We start from the raw sequence: 23,189 nt of genomic DNA, 5'->3' as shown, positions 1-23,189 counted from the left end.
TATTTTTTCCAAAGGATACAGAACTTGGAGGAATCTTGAGGGAGAAAAAGTCTATGGACACCATATTGTGTAACAGGCATTTTTGGTCAGCCAGCTGAAAGCATTGTCAGGCAATACAACTGGCAAATCAAAGGTGGACATTAACAAAGCACAGGGAATAGGGCAACCATTGCACTAATAGTGACATTTTTGTAAAGATACATTCATTCACCTTATAATCATACTGTACCTGAGGTGCTACTCCGTGAAATGTTTAACTGCTTAAATCTCAAACAATTTTCTTGACATATTTTCCTATTGTTTCTTAATTCATTTACAAAATGGCCATATTTTGTCTGTGGTGATCATGCAGATAGGCAGCATTGGGGTATTCTATATACACATCGCTCTCATACTCAGGTGTTCTACTGAAAGGGGTCGTGAACAGTGTGTTTCAGTGACTCATTCTTCCTTGTGCTCCCTCCACATTGCAGTACTTAAAAAAAAAAAAAAAAAAAAAAAAGCTTGTACAGTAGAGTTTGACTGATTTGACCCTACCCCCGGCTTTCTCCGAACACAGCAGCCAATTTGAAGCTTTCTATTTATTTCACTGGTCTAGAGGTAGAACAAGGGTCCAACATGATCCTCAGAGACGGCACCAGTCAAACTCTACAAGTCTTGCCGAAGTGAAGTGATGTGCTTATACAGTACGATGCAAGTGCGGGAAAAGTCATCATCTTCTTAATCCTGAAATATACACTTACCACCTTGGAGATCTTTAGGAAGAGAACATAACATGAGATACAGCAAGCTATCATAGATCAAACCCATAGTGGTTTAATAACTCTTCAGAGAGTTGAGGTGAGGTGAACATACTCACAACAGCATCGATACTTCGAAAAGCTTTTCTAACAAAATGTTTGAAAGCATGCTTATTGAGCATTGTTTCAGGTGATCAATCTAATCGGTCTGTTAATGATTTGTTGTGAATAATATCCATAAAAAAAATGTGTTAGTGATTTTGGTGGGGCAACAACTCAGTTTACCTAGATCACCTTTTGTTCGAAAGCAGAGAGAGTATTTGGAAAGGGGGAAAAAGGGAGACATCAATATCATTATCATACAATTGCCATTTCAAAACATTAAGATTAACTATTCATGTTATCCCGGCCTAACTCATCATGTATTGAAATTGCAGTCAATATATAACCTCCTTTTTTGTGATGATTTTAGATCATTTTCTTCCGATTGCTTTCGTTGATTTTAAGATGTATTTCCTTCCTCCTCCCAACGTAAACCCTGCTAATTCCTCATGACTCTGGGTAATGTAGTTTATTAGTGATTCTCACCGGAGCAGATTTTCTTGTATTTCTTCATTTCCTGTGGATGTCCGGCCAGCCGGCACTGGAAGCGGTACTGCCAGAACTCTGGGAACCACGGGTTCCGTGAGTTGGTGTCCAAACGCAGCTTCAGGAAGTAGTCATCAAATGACTTCACTTCCTCTGACTGCAGCTTCATCGTGATACCACCTTCAGCTTCCTGTTCATACCCCTCTACCACCTCATCACGATCTGCCCATCCATCACTGGAGAGAGAGGGGGGAGAGAGAGACTTTTGTAAAACAATGAAAATGCCGCTGATCGGGCACTTATTGGTAAAACCCCATTTCACTTAACTCCCAATTACACTTAAATCGTGCATGGTTAACTAATCAATTATCAAGAAAGGCTATTTATACTACAGTATAATGAATGTTTAATGTAATAGTTAAATCAGGGCCCTGATGCACAGTCAGTTCAATATTTTGGAGAGGGAAGAGCAAGTTCATTCTGAAGAAAAAAGCTTTCAACCCAAAAGAAAACCAATTAAATAATTTACTAAAGAATTATGTCTGTGTTACATTTCCACATGAATTCATAAGGAGGACTTCCAGCATTCATCCAGTGACACTGCTAGCCAGAGCAATGGTGGTGTTACATTCTGGCTGCTTACCATTCTGAGGTGAGCAATTTAGAACAGACTCACTGTCTTGTCATTGTTAAGTTCACTGACAATATCCTTTCAGACCACGCCACATTAAGAGAGAAGGGGAAAAAAGTGTAGCAGAGCTTAGGCTATGTGTCAAATCGTCCCAACAATCAGATAACAACCACTGCAAAGGTCCATCCTTTGCTCTTCAAGCTAATAGGCAGTGACCTTCAAGTCTACTATAGTTTCTATGGTCTCTGTAGGGACCACTAGCCCCTTAGCTTTAGCTCTGTGGCCATTGATTAATCCCAATGTGTAAGGACCGACGCCGGACAGGAGAAGCAGGTACGGGGAGTCAAACATTTATCCAGAAACGGACATAGAACACGACAGGTACAGCGTCAGCACACGGAAAAACAAGGATATATGACAAACAATCCCGAAGCAGGGAACAGAGCTAGGAAAGAGATGAGGAATGGGGCAGAGGAAAGGCAGGTGTGCGTACTGAAGGTGGCTTGAGTGCGTAATTTTGGGGAGTCTGGTGCCCTCGAGCACCAGAGGAAGGAAGAGCTGGAGCAGGCGTGACAGTACCCCCGCCACCCGGCCTCCCACCTGGGCGAGCCGGCCGAGACATGGGAGCCGGGCAAGCTGGCTGGGGGTTAACTCCCAACGAACCGGCAAGGGCGTGGGAGCCTGGCGAGACGGCTGAGGCATGAACGCCTGTCGATCCCACTGCGACGTGGGAGCCCGATGATTCGACGGAGACGTGACAGTCTGACGAGCCGGCTGGGAGAACAGGACCTGACGATCCGGCTGAGGCCCGACATGGGATGGGCTCCTTCCGAGCCAACCGGGGCAAGGAAACCTCTTGAGCCAGCTAGGGAGTGGAAGCCCAACGAGCTGGCTAGGCACCCCCGGGTTCCATCGGCGGCGACCCAGAACCGACGTTACCACCAAACGGAACACCAGTACTACCCGATGCTTTGTGTGATGGCTTCGGGATTCTGTATGGAGTGACACCGGACAGGAGAAGCAGGTACGGGGAGTCAAATATTTATTCAGGAACGGACATAGAAGGAAATTACGCAAGTAACTGAGTCCACGTGAGTCCAATGAGCGCTGATGCGCGTAACGGGGAACGGCAGTTGTGCGTACTAAAGGTGGCTTGAGTGTGTAATGTTGGGCAGTCTGGCGCCCTAGAGCACCAGAGGAAGGAAGAGAGGGAGAAGGCGTGACACAATGTCTCTCTCCACTACTATCTCCATCTCTTTGTGGATAATATAACAAAGACAGGACAAAGATGGCTTCCATCTTAATTGTCAGCTCCAGTAACAGTGGAAACTCTTCAGAGGAGGAAGGGAAGGACCATCCTCCTCAGTGAATAAAAAAGTAAATAAATTGTGAAACATTTAAAAAGTGATCCTTTTTAGATAAAACTATTCTAAATATATTGACTTCACCAAATAATGAATTAAAACACACTGTTTTGCAATGAAGGTCTACAGTCCATTCGGAAAGTATTCAGACCACTTTACTTTTTCCACATTTTGTTAAGTTACAGCCTTATTCTAAAATTGATTAAATAAATACAAATCCTCATCAAATCAATGCAAAATACCCCATAATGACAAAGCGAAAACAAGTTTCTGCGTTGTCTTGGCTGTGTGCTTAGGGTCGTTTTCATGTTGGAAGGTGAACCAGTCTGAGGTCCTGAGCGCTCTGGAGCAGGTTTTCATCAAGGATCTCTCTGTACTTTGCTCCGTTCATCTTTTCCTCTATCCTGACTAGTCTCCCAGTCCCTGCCGCTGAAAAACATCCCCACAGCATGATGCTGCCACCACCATGCTTCACCATAGGGATGGTACCAGGTTTCCTCCAGACATGATGATTGGGATTCAGGCCAAGAGTTCAATCTTGGATTCATCAGACCAGAGAATCTTGTTTCTCATGGTCTGAAAGTCTTTAGGGGCTTTTGGGGAAACTCCAAGCAGGCTGTTATGTGCATTTTACTGAGGAGTGGCTTCCGTCTGGCCCCTCTACCATAAAGACCTGATTGGTGGTGTGCTGCAGAGATGGTTGTCCTTCTGGAAGGTCCTCCCATCTCCACAGTGGAACTCCAGAGCTCTGTCAGAGTCACCATCGGGTTTTTGGTCAACTCCCTGACCAAGGCCCTTCTCCCCGATTGCTCAGCTTGGCTGGGCAGCCAGCTCTATCAAACGTCTTGGTGGTTCCAAACTTCTTCCATTTAAGAATGATGGAGGCCACTGTTCTTGGGAACACAATCCTGTCTCGGAGCTCTACAGACATTTCCTTTGACATCATGGCTTGGGTTTTGCTCTGACATGCACTGTCAACGGTGGGTCCTTATATAGACAGTTGTGCCTTTCCAAATCATGTCCAATCAATTGTGTTTACCACAGGTGGACTCCAATTAAATTGTAGAAACATCTCAAGGATGATTAATGGAAACAGGATGCACCTGAGCTCAATTTCGAGTCTCATAGCAAAGGGTCTGAATACTTATGTAAATAAGGTATTTCCTGTTTAATATTAATACATTTGCAAACATTTCAAAAAAACAGTTTCGCTTTGTCATTATGGGTTATTGTGTGTAGAATGCTGAGGGGATGTTTATTTTTTTAATCCATTTTAGAATAAGGATGTAACATAATTTTTTGGGGGGGGGGTTCAAGGGGTCTGAGTACTTCCCGAAGGCACTGTATACAACGAGCTGTTTGTATGTGGTTGCTATGAAAGTTAACTTTGTGGGTGTGTGATCAGGGGTGTATTCATTGCGCCTATTTTGTTGAAAAATGTTTCTCTAACGGAACGAAACAGAGATAAACACACCTGAATTTGTCCAATAGAAACTTTTGTTTGCAGCTGTTGGACTAATGATTGCACCCTAGACCAGCTAGGTGCAGGCAAGTGTGTGAAAGGAGGTATTGAATGTTTCACTGTCACATTGATTACTCAAAATTCTCTCGACCTGTGCACCTACGTTGTAAATGTTCAGTCATAGGCTAGGTTGTAGCAACCTCATGATGGCTACAGGGAAAATTTGCGTATCATGTAGCAGCCTAAACCTATCTTACATTTAACTGGTTGAATGGAATATGAATGACAGTCATCCAACACGCTGTAATAGAAACAAGGCCATGCCCATTAAAAATGTAATCATCCTCCTTCTTCAACGGCACTGACTGCCACTGTCTACCAGGGTCCCCCAATTTGCCTCTTTGTTTGTTTTCTTTCCTTCTGTGTTAGATTCCCCATTAAATGAAGCTCATTTAGACATGCATCTGAAGCCTGAGACAGACAAAGAAAATAAATGACTAGATTTACAGTGCTCCTCTAAGCTGTGCTCTTCTCTTCTCTGGCGTGTTCGTTTTGGTGTGGCTGTCCGCGTTTGTGGGCGGTGGCTATACTCTCTCTCTCCATCTGTAATGTGGCTAGACTCATTGGCTCTTATTTTCTCTGTGCGGCTGGCTGCAGCATCCTTGAATACCTGTACTGTTGACAGCTATCCTCCAATTAGAGAGTGAGTCAGCCAGTAGCCAATTACCCCTGACAAGAGCAAACACTGTGTACAAAACATTAAGAACACCTGCTCTTTCCATGACATGGACTGACCAGGTGAATCCAGGTGAAAGATATGATACCTTATGGGTGTAACTTGCTAAATCCACTTCAATCAGTGTGATGAAGGTGAGGAGACAGGTTAAAGAAGGATTTTTAAACCTTGAGACAATTCAGACATGGATTGTGTGTGTGTGCCATTCGGAGGGTGAATGGGCTAGACAAAATATTTAAGTGTCTTTGAACGGGGTATTGTAGTAGGTGCGAGGTGCACCAGCTTGTGTCAAGAACTGCAACGCTGCTGGGTTTCTCACGCTCAACAGTTTCCCGTGTGTATCAAGAATGGTCCACCACCCAAAGGACATCCAGCCAACTTGACACAACTGTGGAAAGCATTGAAGTCAACATGGACCAGCATCCCTGTGGAAAGTTTTTGACACATTGTAAAGTCCATGCTCTAATGAATTGAAGCTGTTCTGAGAGCAAAAGGGGGTGCAACCCAATATTAAGAAGGTGTTTCTAATGTTTGGTATACTCAGTGCCTATGTGTGTGTGTGTGTGTGAGGAGTCTGTATGAGAGGAGTGTATGTGGATGCCATGTCCAACCATTTTAAGGGTCTATATCCACGAGAAACGAAGCATAAGGAGTGATATAGTTGGCTGCTCGAAGATTTCGTAGTGTTAATGTTTTTAGCACTGATAGAGGCACAGGGAAATGTTATGAAATAAATCTTATGTTCACCACTCCAATATTGTTAACACCTCATCATCCTCCACTGACTCGCTTCTGAATTCTGGGTGTTTTTGTTCTATTTTTTAGAAAGGTTGGCCAACAGAATCCTATCTTCCCCTCTCTTAATTGAGTTCAGGCCAGAAACACATGACATTGATTAGTCACAGTTACTTTTGCCTCTGAGGCTCTATGTGCATTTCCATGCGTATCTCAAACCACCGTCACTCTTCCTCCCATCAGATATTCACAATCAAAACAACCATCATTATTGTGCACTGTGCCTAATCCACCATAAAACCCCTCCCTCCCTTCCCATCACCAGTCCATGCTCAGGGCATAGGTAGCTAACTGCATTTGCAGTGCTATATTTGATACAGTGTTATACAGGGACCTCCAATATGTGTCCACACAGAAAAGTGGAGTAGTGCAACAGCAGGCTATGGCAAAGACAGATTGGGTTAGGGAAATAGACTTGTGTGTGTGTGTGTACTTGTGTGCGTTTGGGAAATAGACTGCGTGTGTGTGTGTACTTGTGTGCGTTTGGGAAATAGACTGCGTGTGTGTGTGTACTTGTGTGCGTTTGGGAAATAGACTGCGTGTGTGGAGCATTTATTTAACGCCCCCATAAATGATTCATGAACTGTTGCCAAGGTAGACATACATTGCTACATTCACATCAGAGTTTGCAATAAAGACAAAATTACACTGTCTTCATGCTGTCGCTGTACCCTGATGTACATACCTTTAAATAGTGTATTCAAAAAGCATTCAGACCCCTTGACTTAATTCACATTTTGTTACATTACAGCCTTATTCTAAAATGGATTAAAAACTAAAATACAGTTGAAGTCGGAAGTTTACATACACTTAGGTTGGAGTCATTCCCAAACTCGTTTTTCAACCACTCCACAAATTTCTTGTGAACAAACTATTGTTTTGGCAAGTCGGTTAGGACATCTACTTTGTGCATGACACAAGTAATTTTTCCTATAAACTATCAAAATAAAGAATGTCGCACACTCCATGTATAATCTCCCAGCAATTTAATGTTTTTTTTTTATCTACAAGTAATTTTTCCAACAATTGTTTACAGACAGATTGTTTCACTTATAATTCACTGTATCACAATTACAGTGGGTCAGAAGTTAACATACACTAAGTTGACTGTGACTTTAAACAGCTTGGAAAAATTCCAGAAAATAATGTCATGGCTTTAGATGCTTCTGATAGGCTAACAGATATCATTTGAGTCAATTGGAAGTGTAGCTGTGGATGTACTTCAAGGCCTACCTTCAAACTCAGTGCCTCTTTGCTTGACATCATGGGAAAATAAAAATAAAATCAGCCAAGACCTCAGAAAACAAATGGTAGACCTCCACAAGTCTGGTTCATCCTTGGGAGCAATTTCCAAACGCCTGAACTTACCACGTTCATCTGTACAATAGTACGCAAGTATAATCACCATGTGACCACGCATCGGTCATTCCGCTCAGGAAGGAGACGCGTTCTGTCTCCTAGAGATTAACGTACTTTTGTGCGAAAAGTGCAAATCAATCCCAGAACAACAGCAAAGGACCTTGTGAAGATGCTGGAGGAAACAGGTACAAAAGTATCTATATCCACAGTAAAATTAGTCCTATATCGACACAACCTGAAAGGCCACTCAGCAAGGAAGAAGCCACTGCTCCAAAACCGCAATAAAAAAAGCTAGACTACGGTTTGCAACTCCACATGGGTACAAAAATCGTACTTTTTGGAGAAATGTCCTCTGGTCTGATGAAACTAAAATAGAACTGTTTGGCCATAATGACCATCGTTATGTTTGGAGGAAAAAGGGGGAGGCTTGCAAGCTGAAGAACACCATCCCAATCGTGAAGCACGGGGGTGGCAGCATCATGTTGTGGGGGTGCTTTGCTGCAGGAGGGGCTGGTACACTTCACAAAATAGATGGCATCATGAGGCAAGAAAATTATGTCTATACATTGAAGTAACATCTCAAGACAGTCAGGAAGTTAAAGCTTCGTCGCAAATGGGTCTTCCAAATGGACAATGACCACAAGCATACTTTCAAAGTTGTGGCAAAATGGCTTAAGGACAACAAAGTCAAGGTATTGGAGTGGCCTTCACAAAGCCCTGACCTCAATCCTATAGAATATTTGTGGGCAGAACTGAAAAAGTGTGTGCGAGCAAGGAGGCCTATAAACCTGACTCGGTTACACCAGCTCTGTCAGGAGGAATGGGCCAAAATTCACCCAACTTATTGTGGGAAGCTTGTGGAAGGCTACCTGAAACGTTTGACCCAAGTTAAACAATTTAAAGGCAATGCTACCAAATACTAATTGAGTGAATGTAAACTTCTGACCCACTGGGAATGTGATGAAAGAAATAAAAGCTTTTATTTTATTTCACCTTTATTTAACCAGGTAGGCTAGTTGAGAACAAGTCCTCATTTGCAACTGCGACCTGGCTAAGATAAAGCAAAGCAGTTCGACACATACAGAGTTACACATGGAATAAACAAATATACAATCAATAATACAGTAGAAACATCTATATACAGCTTGTGCAAATGAGGTAGGATAAGAGAAGGCAATAAATAGGGCATGGTGGCGAAGTAATTACAATATAGCAATTAAACACTGTAATGGTAGCATGTGCAGATGATGAATGTGCAAGTAGAGATACTGGGGTGCAAAGGAGCAAGATAAATAAATAAATACAGTATGGGGATGAGGTAGATTGGATGGGCTATTTACAGATGGGCTATGCAAAGGGCCTGAATACTTATTTACATAAGGTATTTCAGTTTTTTTCTACGAACCTGTTTTCACTTTGTCATTATGAGGTATTGTGTGTAGATAGATGACGAAAAGCAATCATTTAATCAATTTTAGAATAAGGCTGTAACGTAACAAAATGTGGAAAAAGTCAATGGGTCTGAATACTGAATGCACTGTATCTCATCATGAAAACACAGACCTAACCACAGTTAGACTAAGACTGTTCAACACCTACCACTGCTACTACTATTAGTCGCACCACATCACAGCTATTTGAATCACTGGAGGCAGCACCCTTCCTTTTATTCTTACAGAAATATATTAAAGTCCAAATTACCACATGCATCAAGTGGTCAATTAGAGATCAATGTGTGTGTGTGTGGCTAGATGATTGACTGATCCTCAGTGTTGTGAGACATTGCTGTGGAGAAGCTGCTGAACCAACAGTTAGATAATTCATGTCTAAAACACAACAGAGCTTTCAGCCGAGTGCCAGGAGAGAGAACAAACGAACGAATCCCCTGACTATTTCAGATGATCTAGTTCCAGTTGGATAGCTAACACATTTGTATATTTATGAAGCCATGAATTAATTGGCGGGGTAGAATCTTAATCACATGCACCGTCTCCTGAGGGAAAGAATTGATTGTACAAGAGTTTCCAAAAAAAGTTCAAGTAAGAGATTCATTATGCATTCCCTTGTTTTGACCCATTTGACACAAGCAGACAGCGGGCATGGCCAATGGCGCGGCTCCCACCAAAAATGTAAGAGTCTGTGTTCTTGGCCGAAGAGACAACATTTTGCTATTTTAAAGCTAATTTTCTGCAACTCTACACATTTCCCACATAGGGAGAGAACATTTTACAGTTAGACTATGTATGTGTGTGTGTGTGTGTGTGTGTGTGTGTGTGTGTGTGTGTGTGTGTGTGTGCGTGTGTAACTGTGTGTGTAACTGTGTGTAATTGCTTACTTGTGTATGTGTGCAAACTATAAAAACAGAAAATAAGCAAGGGGGCCATCATAACAGGGACATTGTTTCAACCTCAGCGTGTTCTGTCACAATGACATCCAGATGCCAACCCAGGCATGCTCTTCTGATCATTTCATACTAGTCCTTCATACTTGAAAAAAAAACAAGGCATCGTGACAATGTTTTTCTGCTTTCAATTAAAGTCTGTGATACGTTAGGAATATTCTAATTCATCTTGTAAAACCTCTTGTTCAGTGAAACATAAAGAGATGCAACTTAGATGCATAAGTCAATTGTAAAATACTTTGGAACTACTATTGAGTATAATCACCCAGAAAAGCTGCAGACCTATCGTTGCCTTCTCTGTGACATTTTATGTGATATATGCTAGAATTAAAACTGTGGACTTTCAGAGTATTGAGCTATTTTCCTTAGAGGCTATTGTTTGACTGACTGACAGGTCTAGACTCAGAGACGATCAGCCAAGCCTCCTAGCCTCTCATCAAACAAAACCAAATCGCCATGGTGATTGTAACGTTAGCAACATGCTAACATCGGGGAGCAAAATGGACTTTATAAAATCACAAATCCCAGTTATAACAGAAAAGGGACATGCTGTAGTGTACATATCTGTGCAGTATCACCCGAAAAACGCCCCAGAACATGCCCTAATCAACTGAATCTAGTATCACCCGACAAGCCAACACCCCAGAACATGCCCTAATCAACTGAATCTAGTATCACCCGACAAGCCAACGTCCCAGAGCATGCCCTAATCAACTGAATCTAGTATCACCCGACAAGCCAACGCCACAGAACATGCCCTAATCAACTGAATCTAGTATCACCCGACAAGCCAACGCCCCAGAACATGCCCTAATCAACTGAATCTAGTATCACCCGACAAGCCAACGCCCCAGAACATGCCCTAATCAACTGAATCTAGTATCACCCGACAAGCCACGCCCCAGAACATGCCCTAATCAACTGAATCTAGTATCACCCGACAAGCCAACGCCCCAGAACATGCCCTAATCAACTGAATCTAGTATCACCCGACAAGCCAACGCCCCAGAACATGCCCTAATCAACTGAATCTACTATCACCCGACAAGCCAACGCCCCAGAACATGCCCTAATCAACTGAATCTAGTATCACCCGACAAGCCACGCCCCAGAACATGCCCTAATCAACTGAATCTAGTATCACCCGACAAGCCAACGCCCCAGAACATGCCCTAATCAACTGAATCTAGTATCACCCGACAAGCCAACGCCCCAGAACATGCCCTAATCAACTGAATCTACTATCACTCGACAAGCCAACGCCCCAGAACATGCCCTAATCAACTGAATCTAGTATCACCCGACAAGCCAACGCCCCAGAACATGCCCTAATCAACTGAATCTAGTATCACCCGACAAGCCAACGCCCCAGAACATGCCCTAATCAACTGAATCTAGTATCACCCGACAAGCCAACGCCCCAGAACATGCCCTAATCAACTGAATCTGGTAACACTCGACAAGCCAATGCCTCCCTAATCAACTGAATCTAGTGTCACTCGACAAGCCAATGCCTCCCTAATCAACTGAATCTAGTGTCACTCGACAAGCCAATGCCTCCCTAATCAACTGAATCTGGTAACACTCGACTAGCCAATGCCTCCCTAATCAACTGAATCTGGTAACACTCGACAAGCCAATGCCTCCCTAATCAACTCAATCTAGTGTCACTCGACTAGCCAATGCCTCCCTAATCAACTGAATCTCGTATCACTCGACTAGCCAACGCCTCCACAACGTGCCCTAATAAACTGAATCTAATATAACTCGACGAGCCAATGCCTCCACAACATGCCATAATAAATTGACTCTAGCATCACTCGACTAGCCAACGCCCCCACAACGTGCCCAAATAAACTGAATCTAATATCACTCGACTAGCCAACGCCCCCACAACATGCCCTAATAAACTGAATCTAATATCACTCAACTAGCCAACGCCCCCACAACATGCCCTAATAAACTACATCTAAACCCAGATTCTAAACCCAGATTCTAAACCCAGATTCTAAACCCAGATTTGTAAAATGGGTAGAAAGGGTAGCAACATGGCAGAAGGAGGAGAAGAGTAGAGATGTATTTATTTATTTCTGTCTGTCTTTCTCTCCCTCCCTCTCTGACTTTCGCTCTCTCTCTCTCTCTCTCCCACTCACTCTCTCTCTCTCTCTCTCCCACTCTCTCCCACTCTCTCTCCCTCCCTCCCTCTCCCTCTATCTAGGGCCGTAGCTACATATGAGGACAACTAGGTCCCGACCTTGGTAATTTCTTCAAATAGAGTGAGGCTCAACTTCTCTGCTGTTTTGGTCCCGTGGCTTCCACACTGTGAAGTGAACCTGTACACATGCGATCTGTGTGTGACTGTGGGAGAGTGAAGTCTTGCATCTCACTCATTATCTGTGGTGCTGCTCATGGCAACGTTGTTTGGCAACGGCATCTTCCCAATTTTGTGAAATCCAATTGGTAGTTACAGTCTTGTCCCATTGTACGGACTTGGGAGAGGCGAAGGTTGAGAGCCATGCGTCCTGTGAAACACGACCCTGCCAAGCCGCGCTGCTTCTTGACACACTGCTCACTAACCCGGAAGCCAGACGCACCAATGTTTTCAGAGGAAACACCGTACAACTGACGACCGTGTCAGTGTGCATGCGCCCGGCCTGCCAGAGGTGTCGCTAGAGTGTGATGGGACAAGGACATCCCGGACGGCCAAACCCTCCCCTAACCCGGACGATGCTGGGCCAATTGTTCGCCACCTCATGGGTCTCCCGGTAGTAGCCGGCTGCAACACAGCCCGGGATCGAACATGGATATGTAGTGATGCCTCAAGCATTGCACTGCAGTGCCTTAGTCCACTGCGCCAGTCGGGAGGCCTGCTGAGTCTACCTTAAAAAATGTTGGATTGGTAAATTAGTCTAGTTAATCTAGCCAGCTGTAGTAATCATGGCCGAATTACTGACCGGGCACACGGGGCACATGCCCAGGGGCCTTAACCTTCAGGGGCCCACATTCATTTTGTTCTCATTCTCACTCAGATATCATATTAACATGGCATAAGTCATGGCAAAATGTGTTGATTTGTAGGAAATTGTAAGAAAAACCCTTCACTTCACAGCCTTCTCTGAGAAAAGGGTTTAATTATAAGCTGTAAGGCAGGAATCACAGGCAGGCCTCCTCTGTCCCACTATACTGACCTACTTCACTATAATGCACCCCATGCTGGTTGCCCAGGCTGTCCTAGGCTGTCCTAGGCCTACCCAAGCAACACTGGGGATGAGGGATGCCAGTACAGGAGTAAATCAAGAAGAAGGTGAGAAGTCTCCCTATCAAATGTTCATAATGTAGCCCTACATTACCTGACTACATAGGTCCTTATTCAATCTGAACCATTATCAGTGATTGCAGAGCCAAGTCCTAATCTAATGAGAAAGTAGCCCATTAATTTAAGGAGATAATGAATCTGCTCACTCCATTCTGTTCTGGCTGTGCAATAATGAATATGCAGGAATTACTTCCTGTTCTTTCATTCCTCAGAGATGGAGATAGGGAAGAGGAGAGATAAAAGCCTGTGAAAAGCAGGACACAGCTAAATATGTCGTCGTACTCCTCTCTCTCTCTCCCTCTCTCTGCCTCCTTAAATGTTTCATTTATTTAAGCTGGGAGAAAAACCAGAGCCCAGTCGTTAAGGAAATGGAAAAGGCACTGCCTCACAGAGAGAGAGAAGAGCGAGAGAGGAGAGACAGAGAGAGAAGAGAGAGACAGAAAATACTGATTCACCTCCATCTCTCAGACACAAAAGTACCTGGGCTGCTAATGTGCCTGTCTTCCTGTCTGTCTCTCTGCCTGCCTATCTCCATTTTGCAAAATAAAATTGAAGAGAGTGAGGAATTCATGGTTGCCATACAAAATAGGAAACAGACAAAAATCTAAATGTAAAAAAGACTGGGGCTAAAATGAGTGAGTACAACAAGTGGAAAAGCAGCTTATGCAAATGTCTGTAGTAATAACAGCATTGATGCAGGCAGCATTAGAGGGGGAGATATAGGATATGAATGGTACTAATTGCGAGCAGGTGGGTGGGACTGACTCTGCTCCCCACACAGTCATTCTAATGGGGGAGGTTGGGTAATGGAACAGTGGTGGTGATGAATAAAAGGTAGATATGATGCGACTAACAGCCAACACCGTTGAGGGAAATAGTCTCTTAGCAGTGTTTCTTCACCCCACTAATCGCTACTTTGTGTGTCAATCATGATCAAACAGACAGATTCACCGCTGAGCTAACAGAACTGTACTTTACCCCATGGATAATTAAGTCAAATCAGTAAGAAGGTCAGGCATATTATTCCATACAAGAAAGAGATATACTATGAGTGAGATGCGACAACGCGCAAGGGTTCTAGAGTCACAGATGTGCTTCTCTCCACAGCTCAGTCCGCTATGCTGGGAGGCTGTGTAGAGTAGACCAGTGTCTGTAGTTCACTCCGGGGTCAGAGCTCAATGTGTGATAATAGTCCCTTCTCCCCAGATCTATGATTCCCTCTACGGGACGTCCCCTGACATGAGGTGCTAGTGCCCCCTTGTGATGCGACATCTGTTCAGTATTCACACCCAAGCACATCCTGGGTTCGAATATACAGTTCCTCTCACATGCCTCCAACACCAGCCAAGACATCACGCCATCAGACATCAAATCTAACGCCAAGTCACTAATCAGAACCCTAAACCCCGAAGGTCTGGTCTCAACCTGGGACCCATGGCTGTGATAAGAACGATATAACTAATACTGAACCATACATCTCTTTAGACAAACCCAACCACACAACAGGCAGGATCAAATTCATTCATTTTTCTATCTACTGACGGCCAGGGAACAAAATGTAATTGAATAAATAATGCTGCAAGTAATATACTTTCATCCATTCAGCGAGGGAGGAGCATTCAATCTTCTTTATCTCCTTCATTTTATTTGAAGGAATCACTTGCTCATGCTATTGCTAGGCACAATTACCACCCAGACAATCTAAGGTAGGGAACCAGACATGTAAAATACCTGCTTGGATTATTTACTTTTAATGGGAAGTCCATGGGTGGCTGCTTGTAAACGCTACTCCACTAAACATGTTTTATGAAAGTAAATATTTGAGTTACCTAAGATGATCCTGAGTAACAAAGGGGGGAGACTCATTTTCTGGGCTGTCGGATGTCATTAATGAAAAACTGCTCATTTATTGTGATCTAGTGCTGCATGAGTGTATGACAGTCAGAAGAGAGAGATAGAAGGGGATATTAAGTATGTAACAAAGAGCTCCCAGACAATGAGAGCCATTCACCATAGTGACATGGCATGCAACATCACACCCAACCTAACTACTTTCCACTTCTGCTTAGCTGTGCCTTGACACATAATACAATTGCTTACCAATCACATTCTCTTTCTGAATACATGTATCTATCTATGCTGACATGAAACTGGCTGAAGTCATGAAAAAAACACTTTGATTCAAAGTACAGACCAAGGCATTGGTTTAATCCCCAGAGATCTCTACAGACAGATCTGTCATGCACAGATTGCGACACGGCCCAAAAGATTGACATAAACGTCCAGAGCAAAAGATACAACACTCTGTAGTGAAACCATGGAGACGATCAATCTGCAACACCCCGCTAGCTACCCTCTGCAACATCACAGAGAGACGGAGACAAAGGACGAGCCATATGACTGAGAATAGAATAGAAGAGCAGAGGAGAGTGAGTTGGGGAGATATGGTTGTGGGGCAGGCCTAGGGCTGCAGGAATAAAGTGTTCTCGTATGAGAGTGCACCTGGCCCTCGTCTGAAGAGCAGGCGAGTGTTCAACAGCAGAGATGTAAAACAAGAGTTCTCAGACTCTAAACCTGCCCATCTGCCTGCCTGTATCTCTCTCTGTCTGATTCTCCTTCTTTCTCTCAGGCCCTTTCTGTCTCTCACACTGTGATTTTATGTATTACTGTCAGCCATAGAGAGAGATCCTCTACCCCCTCACTCTCTCTGTCTCTCTCTCTCTCCATTTATTGTCCTCGCTATGTCTCACTCAAGTCACTCTCCCTCTATCACACTCCCTATTTCAACTATGAGCCCTCCTAACCTTGTTTCATCTCTGTCTCTCTCTGTATCTCTGCCTGTCTTTCACACTCCCCCTAAAACCCTAAACTCTAAATTAAATCTCTCTCTCTCTCTCTCTCTCGCTCTCTCACAAACACACATACACATCAACAGCTTCTCACTCGGCTGGCAGGCGAGGGCACAAATTAGCATGGAATAGCAGGCTGTGTTTTGATGAGCTAATATCTGTCAACCAACCTCCAAGCCTGTGACCATGACACTGTAGCCAAGCTTTACACAAACACACACACACACACATACACACACACAGGTTTGGCGTATGTGATGCTCCATCAGTCTTTCTTTCTTTATTTCTCTATCTCTCTCTCTCTCTCTCTCTCTCTCTCTCTCTCTCTCTCTCTCTCTCACTCCTCTCCCTCTCTGTCCTCTCTCTCCACTCTCTCTCACTCACTCCTATCTCTCTCACTCCATTCTCCATCTCTTGCACACTCCTCTCTCTCTCGCTCACTCCTCTCTCTATCTCGCTCACTCCGCTCTCTCTCTCTCTCCTCTGTCCCTTGCTCCCTCTCTCACTCCTCTCTAACTCATTCCTTTCTCTCTCCCTCTCACCCTCCTCACTCTCTCTCTCTCTCTCTCTCTCTCTCTCTCTCTCTCTCTCTCTCTCTCTCTCTCTCTCTCTCTCTCTCTCTCTCTCTCATTCTCTCTCTCACTTTCACTCCTTTCTCTCTCTATCTCCCCTCTCTCTCACTCCTCTCTCTCACTTTCTCGTTCACTTTATTAATCTCTCTCTCTCTCACTCCTCTCACTCCTCTTTCTCTCTTTTCTCTCTCTCTTACTCATCTCTCTCTCCGGTCTCTCTCAATCCTCCCTCTCACTCCCCTCTTTCTCACTCCTGTCTCTCTCTTTCACTTTATTTATCTCTCTCACGCCTCTCACTCCTCTTGCTCTCTCCTCTCTCTCACACGCCTCTCACTCCTCTCTCTCTCCACTCTCTCACACGCCTCTCACTCCTCTCTCTCTCTCTCACTTTCTTACTGCTCCCTCTCACTCTCTCTTTAACTTTATTTATCTCTCCCTCTTACTCCTCTCACTCATCTTTCTCTCTCTCCTCTCTCTCTCTTACTCCTCTCTCACTCCTCTCTCTCTCTCACTCCTCTCTCTCCCCCCTCTCTCTCTCACTCCTGTCTCTCTCTTTCACTTTATTTATATCTCTCTCACTCCTCTTTCTCTCTCTACTCTCAATCTCTCTTTCACTTTATTTCTCTCTCTTACGGCTTTCACTCATCTTGCTCTCTCTCCGCTCTCTCTCTCTCATGCCTCTCACTCCTCTCTCTCTCTCTCACTTTCTTTCTCTCTCGTACTCCTCTCTCTCTCTTTCACTTTATTTATTTCTCTCTCTCACTCCTCTCTTTCTCCCCTCTCTCTCTTTCAATGTGTTTCTCTCTCTCACTCCTCTCACTCCTCTTTCTCTCTCTCCTCTTGCTCTCTCACTCCTCTCACTCCTCTCTCTCTCTCTCTCTTATTCCTCTCTCTCGCTCTCTCCCCTCTCTCCTCTCACGCACTCTCTCTCTCTCACTTTTTTTTCTCTCTCACTCATCTCTTTCTTTCTTTCACTCTTTCTCTTCCTCTCTCACTCCTCGCTCTCTCTGACCCAGAAGCATGTGGAGCTAAGCCACCAGTTTCCTTCTCTCTCCCATAGAGACCTCCACACCAGTTAAAAAAAGACCCACTCTCCTATGGAGAGGAGAGAGAGAGCGAGGAAGGAATAGGGAAGGAGAGAAGAGAGAGAGTGGGAAACACTGGAGCTTCATTAGGATGGATAATTAACATGGAAAAGAGAGAGTGCCTCTGTTTCCCCTCCAAAAACCACCGAATTCCCATAGAATAGAATATGTCACAAACAACACAAAGACAACCTGACGAAGGTAACTGATTTCCCTTCATCCCTGCTGTTTAGACATTACAGCCTCCATCTCCAGAGCTGTGAGAGAAAAGAGGAGCAACAGAAGGGCTCTCCACAAAGATGGCCCTGATGATGGAGCAGCGTTTGGGCAATGTTTTGAGAAGCGTTCATCAAATCCACTAAGAACGGTACTTACCCTGGCTTAGAGTCTACTGCCTCCCCCATCACTCTGCCTGTCTCATCAATGTCCTCCTTCTCAGACATAAGCCTGGCAGCTAGAAGAACCAATGTCCTACAACCAACCTCCACACCCCAAAAATCCCCAATAAATAGAGAGGATGTCATGCACCATGAAAGGAGACAGTGGAGGTCAGGTTTGAGACATCACTTTTGATGACAACAGAGGATTGTCCTTGTCCTTGAAGGTCTTGATTAGGGTTGCAAAGCTACCGGGAATATACCAAAGTTACCCGAATCTTCTGAAATGTTGGTAATTAACATGTAATCTATTGCAATTTATGGTAATTTTGGTAATTTAAACTTGAATAACTTTTAATAAATGTATTCATGGCCATTTTTTTAAAATCATCTTATTTTATTATTATTTTTATCTATTTTACATGTAATAAGGCCACACAAAGGGGCAGAGATCATTACAGACACCTGTGATCATCCGAAGTACGCAAAAAGACCACTAGATATCATCTTATAAAATACCCTCCAAAAACTTGAAAGTTACCAAAATGTGGGTACTTTACCGTTAAACTAAAGTTTTATATATATACCCTCCCTTTGCAACCCTAGTCTTAAGGGTGTACTGGATGTTTGTCACACTGTGAATGTATCTCTCCATGGGAGAGATTCACGCTGGAGTCACCCAGCGTTGACACATAGAGAGCCTCTCAGACAACGATGGCTGTGCCCTCTGCCACCAGGATGGGCCCATCAGAAAAGAGAGAGGGTGGGGGAGGAATGAGAAAGTGGGAGGTAGAGAGAGGGGGAAGGGTTGTTTTGACTTCAAAAGAGCAGCTGAAAGCCCTTTTGTCACATCTGCTCCTGCAACGCCCTCTACTGCTCATCCCGTGTCTCCTTGACCGGCTCATCCCGTGTCTCCTTGACTCATCTCTCTCTCTCTCTCTCTCTCTCTCTCTCTCTCTCTCTCTCTCTCTCTCTCTCTCTCTCTCTGTTTGATTGTGTGGGCAGAGACAGGTGTGCTGGAGAGCAGATCCCCACCAGCTGCAACGTGTTCCATAATCAAGACCTCTACAAATACTCAGCCCTGCCACTTCCATGCAGACAGATCGTAATCTCTGCTCAGTCAGTCTACGTTTCTAGCCGTTTGTTACTATTCATATCCTGTTGTGCCTGTTTTCCTTGCCTGACGCTGCTTTCCTCTCTGCTACAGTTCTGTGAGGGAACCGTCCCTGTCATCATGCGTCTCTCTGAAAAGATCAGTTTCCACATTGACTGTCCTTACTCTCGACTGCCCTGGTTCTTGGCCATCCATGGTTAAAGCTACACAACCCACAGATTGACTGGACCACCGGAAAGGTAACCACTTCATTTTGATGAGTTAATTTTGTCACTCAACTTGTTTACATTTTGTCCTTCCCCCTGCCTTGTCTGTGCCCCAGTTCATTTCAGAACCTCCGGATCTGTCATCAGTTCCTCCCGAGTATCACAATCTAGCTCCTATGTTCAGCAAGCACCATGCCCTGTCGCTGCCACCTCATCGGCTGTACGACTGCGCCATTGACCTCCAGCCTGGAGCTCCTCTCCCCTGTAGCCGGTTATTTAACCTCTCTCACCCCGAGAAGGAGGCTATGTAGCGGTACATCCAGGATTCTCTGGCTGCAGGACTTATCAAGCCATCTTCCTCCCCAGTGGGTGCTTGGTTTTCTTTGTGAAGGATGGATCACTGAGGCCATGCATAGACTTCCGTGGGCTGAATAATATCACTGTTAAGAACAAGTACCCCTTTCCACTCATCAGCTCTGCTTTCCCCACCTCCATGGTGCCACTGTGTTTACCAAACTCGACCTCTGGAATGCCTACCAACTTGTCCGCATAAGAGAGGGGGACTAGTGGAAGACTGCGTTCAACACACCACTTGATAACTTTGAGTATTTGGTAATGCCTTTTGGTCTTACTAACGGAACACACTCACGCTCCTGCTGTTTTCCAGAACCTAGTCAATGATGTGCTGAGGGATGTGATTGGATGCTTTGATTGTGTCTATTTAGATGACATACTGATTTTTATTTTTTTTTTAATTCCAAGGACCCTGAGGTTCACCAGTAAAACGTTTGCCAAGTTCTTCAATGGCTGTTGGAAAATAAGCTTTTTGTTAAAGCTGAAAAATGTGAGTTCCATGCTGCCACAGTGTCTTTCCTGGGTTATATTATTGCACAGGGACAGTTACGTATGGACCCCGCCAAGGTCATGGCAGTCACAGTGGTCTGCGCCCTCCAACCTGAAGCAAGGAGATGAGTATAGCGTTTCCTGGGGTTTGTTCATTTTTACCGATGTTTCATCCGCAACTACAGCCATCTGGCAGCACCTCTCACCACTCTCACCTCCATCTCCACTCCATTCCACTGGACTCCTGAGGCAGAGGCAGCATTCCTGGAACTCAAGCATCACTTCCCTTCTGCGCCGGTCCTTACTCAGCCCAACGCAGAACTCCAGTTCATTGTGGAGGTGGATGCCTCTGACACCGGGGTAGGTGCTGTTTAGTCTCACTATTCCCCCTCTGATCAGAAGGTCAACCCATGTGCATTATTTTCCCATAAGCTCTCACCTGCAGAGGAATTTTGACATCGGAAACCGGGAACTCCTGGCAGTTGAGCTGGCTCTAGAGGAATTGTGTCACTGGCTGGAGGGCTCTGTAAACCCCTTCATCGTGTGAACTGACCATAAAAACTTGTCCTACAGCCAGACCACCAAATGTCTGAATTCCCGGTGAGCCTTGTTCTTTGGTAGAATCAATTTCACACTCACTTAATGCCCCGGTTTGAAGAATACCAAGCCTGATGTCCTCTCTCACCAGTTCACCACTGACAACACAGGTACCGAGCCAGAAGCCATTGTGCCATCCACCTGCAACGTTGCCGCCGTCACCTGGGAGATCGAGTCCCGTATTCCACCAGGCTCAGCAGAACCAGCCTGACTCAGGTAACGGTCCTAGTAATGCTCTGTTTGTTCCAGATTGTGTTCGCTCTGATGTTCTTCGGTGGGGCCATTCTACCCACATCACCTGTCACCCTGGTATGAACCTCACCTTCCTGCGTCAGTGCTTTTGGTGGCCCACCATGGAGAGAGATGTCCGGGGGTTTGTCTCAGTCTGTTCGGTTTGCGCCCGGAACAAAACCTCCACTAAACCGACTTCCGGTCTGCTGCACCCTCTTCCCATACCAGTCACCCCTGGTCACACATAGCTCTGGACTACATCACTGGCCTTCCTCCCCCCTCCCCCCCCCCCCCCCAGCTAACGGTAACTCCGTCATCCTCACCTTTATTGGCAGGATTTCCAAAATGGCTCAGTTCTTCCCCTCTCCAAACTCCCGTCCTCCAGAGAGATTATGGACCTGTTAGTAGCCCATGTGTTTGGTCTGCATGGCATCCCCACTGACATCGTTTCCGACAAAGGTCCCCAGTTTACCTCCCAGGCATGGAGATCCTTCTGTTCAGCTCTTGGTATCAATGTCAGTCTTTCTTCTGGATATCACCCCCAGACCAACTGCCAGACCAAACGGGTCAACCAAGAGATGGAGACTGCCCTACACTGCTTGACTTCTGCTAACCTTTCCTCCTGGAGCGCTCAGCTACCCTAGGTTGAATATGCCCACCTCACCAACGACTCATCAGGTATGTCGCCCTTCGAGTGTGCTCTGGTTTACCAACGCCCCTTGTTCCCTGCCCAAGAGGTTACGGTTCCCTCTGTCCAGGACCATCTCAGCCGTAGTCACCGTACCTGGAGGAAGGCCCGGGCTGCCCTTTGTCTCAGACAGGACCCAGTCCCAAGTCAACCGTTTCCAGGCCTCAGCTCCAGACTAAACCCCAGGTCTAAAGGTATGGCTCTCATTGAAGGACCTGCCATTGAAGGTAGCATCGAAGAGAATTTCACCCCGACTCATTGGTCCCTTTGCAATTGACCGTGTCATTAACCCCTCTGCGGTGCGCCTGAAACTCCCAACCTCTCTCAGATCAAACCTAACTTCCATGTATCCCTGATTAAACCTGTCTGCTCCAGTCCCCTGTCTCTTCCTGCAGCAGCTCCTCCACACCCTCTGCTCATCAATGACCATCCTGCCTGTACCGTCCGGCGGTTTCTGGACGTACCTGGTGAACTGAGAGGAATACAGGCCTGAGGAGCGCTGCTGGGTGCCCCGCAGTCACATTCTGGACCCCTCCCTCTTACGGGATTCCTTATCAGGCTTATCTTGGTGGTGCCAATAGAGGGGGAGGGGTAATGTCACATCTGCTCCTGCAACGCCCTCTATTGCTCATCCTGTGTCTCCTTGACCTGACGCCACTCCCCCAGTCTCCCTCTCTGTGATTGTGTGGGCGGGGACAGGTGTGCTGGCAACATGTTCCATAATCAAGACTTCTACAAATACTCAGCCCTGTCACTTCCACACTGACAGATTGTAATCTCTGCTCAGTCTCTGTTTCCAGGCATGTGTTACTATTCAGAACCTGTTGTGCATGTTTTCCTTGCCTGATGCTGTTTTCCTCTCCGCTACAGTTCTGCCCGCTCTGACTCTGGTCCCTGTCTCCTGTCCCACATCTCGTCATCCTGGATTCCCCACTCTACTACTACATTGGACTCCCCTCCAGACCTGCTTACCCTGCCTCAACCCCTCTCGCTCCAGCCTCAGCCTCTGCACCTGGTTTCTAGCAACCCGCCCGAGCTTCCCCTGACCTGCACTCCATCTCCCCCCTGTGTGTCAATAAATGCCTGGGTTACTTCATGCCTGTCTCCTCATTTGAGTCTGCTCTTGGGTTCCACTCCGTGTAACACCATTGAAGGCTTTGTGGATATACTTGTAAAGATCACTTTCAACAAATCTATCTTTTCATACCGGTACGCTTATAGCAACAGTATGTACA

The 23,189-nt window shown here is 45.3% G+C and overlaps 1 protein-coding gene across 3 annotated transcripts in view; it reads right to left on the bottom strand.

Annotated features, from left to right (window-relative positions):
• Window positions 1–23,189, bottom strand: part of LOC110522380 (metabotropic glutamate receptor 1) — a 42,410-nt gene that overhangs the window by 11,721 nt on the left and 7,500 nt on the right. For 2 of the 3 annotated variants that reach the window (XM_021600741.2, XM_021600739.2), the window contains exons 4-5: window positions 1,329–1,564; window positions 1,026–1,034 (exon numbers count right to left, since the gene is read on the bottom strand). In XM_021600741.2, coding sequence (XP_021456416.2) covers window positions 1,026–1,034; window positions 1,329–1,564 — 245 coding nt within the window. The remainder of the gene's footprint in view (window positions 1–1,025; window positions 1,035–1,328; window positions 1,565–23,189) is intronic. The other variant, XM_021600740.2, reaches the window with a different exon arrangement.

Source organism: Oncorhynchus mykiss, chromosome 4 (assembly GCF_013265735.2).
Source record: "Oncorhynchus mykiss isolate Arlee chromosome 4, USDA_OmykA_1.1, whole genome shotgun sequence".
Lineage (NCBI taxonomy): Eukaryota > Metazoa > Chordata > Actinopteri > Salmoniformes > Salmonidae > Oncorhynchus > Oncorhynchus mykiss.
The sequence above is the reverse complement of the archived record's forward strand: the minus strand, read 5'-3'. Positions and strand labels throughout refer to the sequence as shown.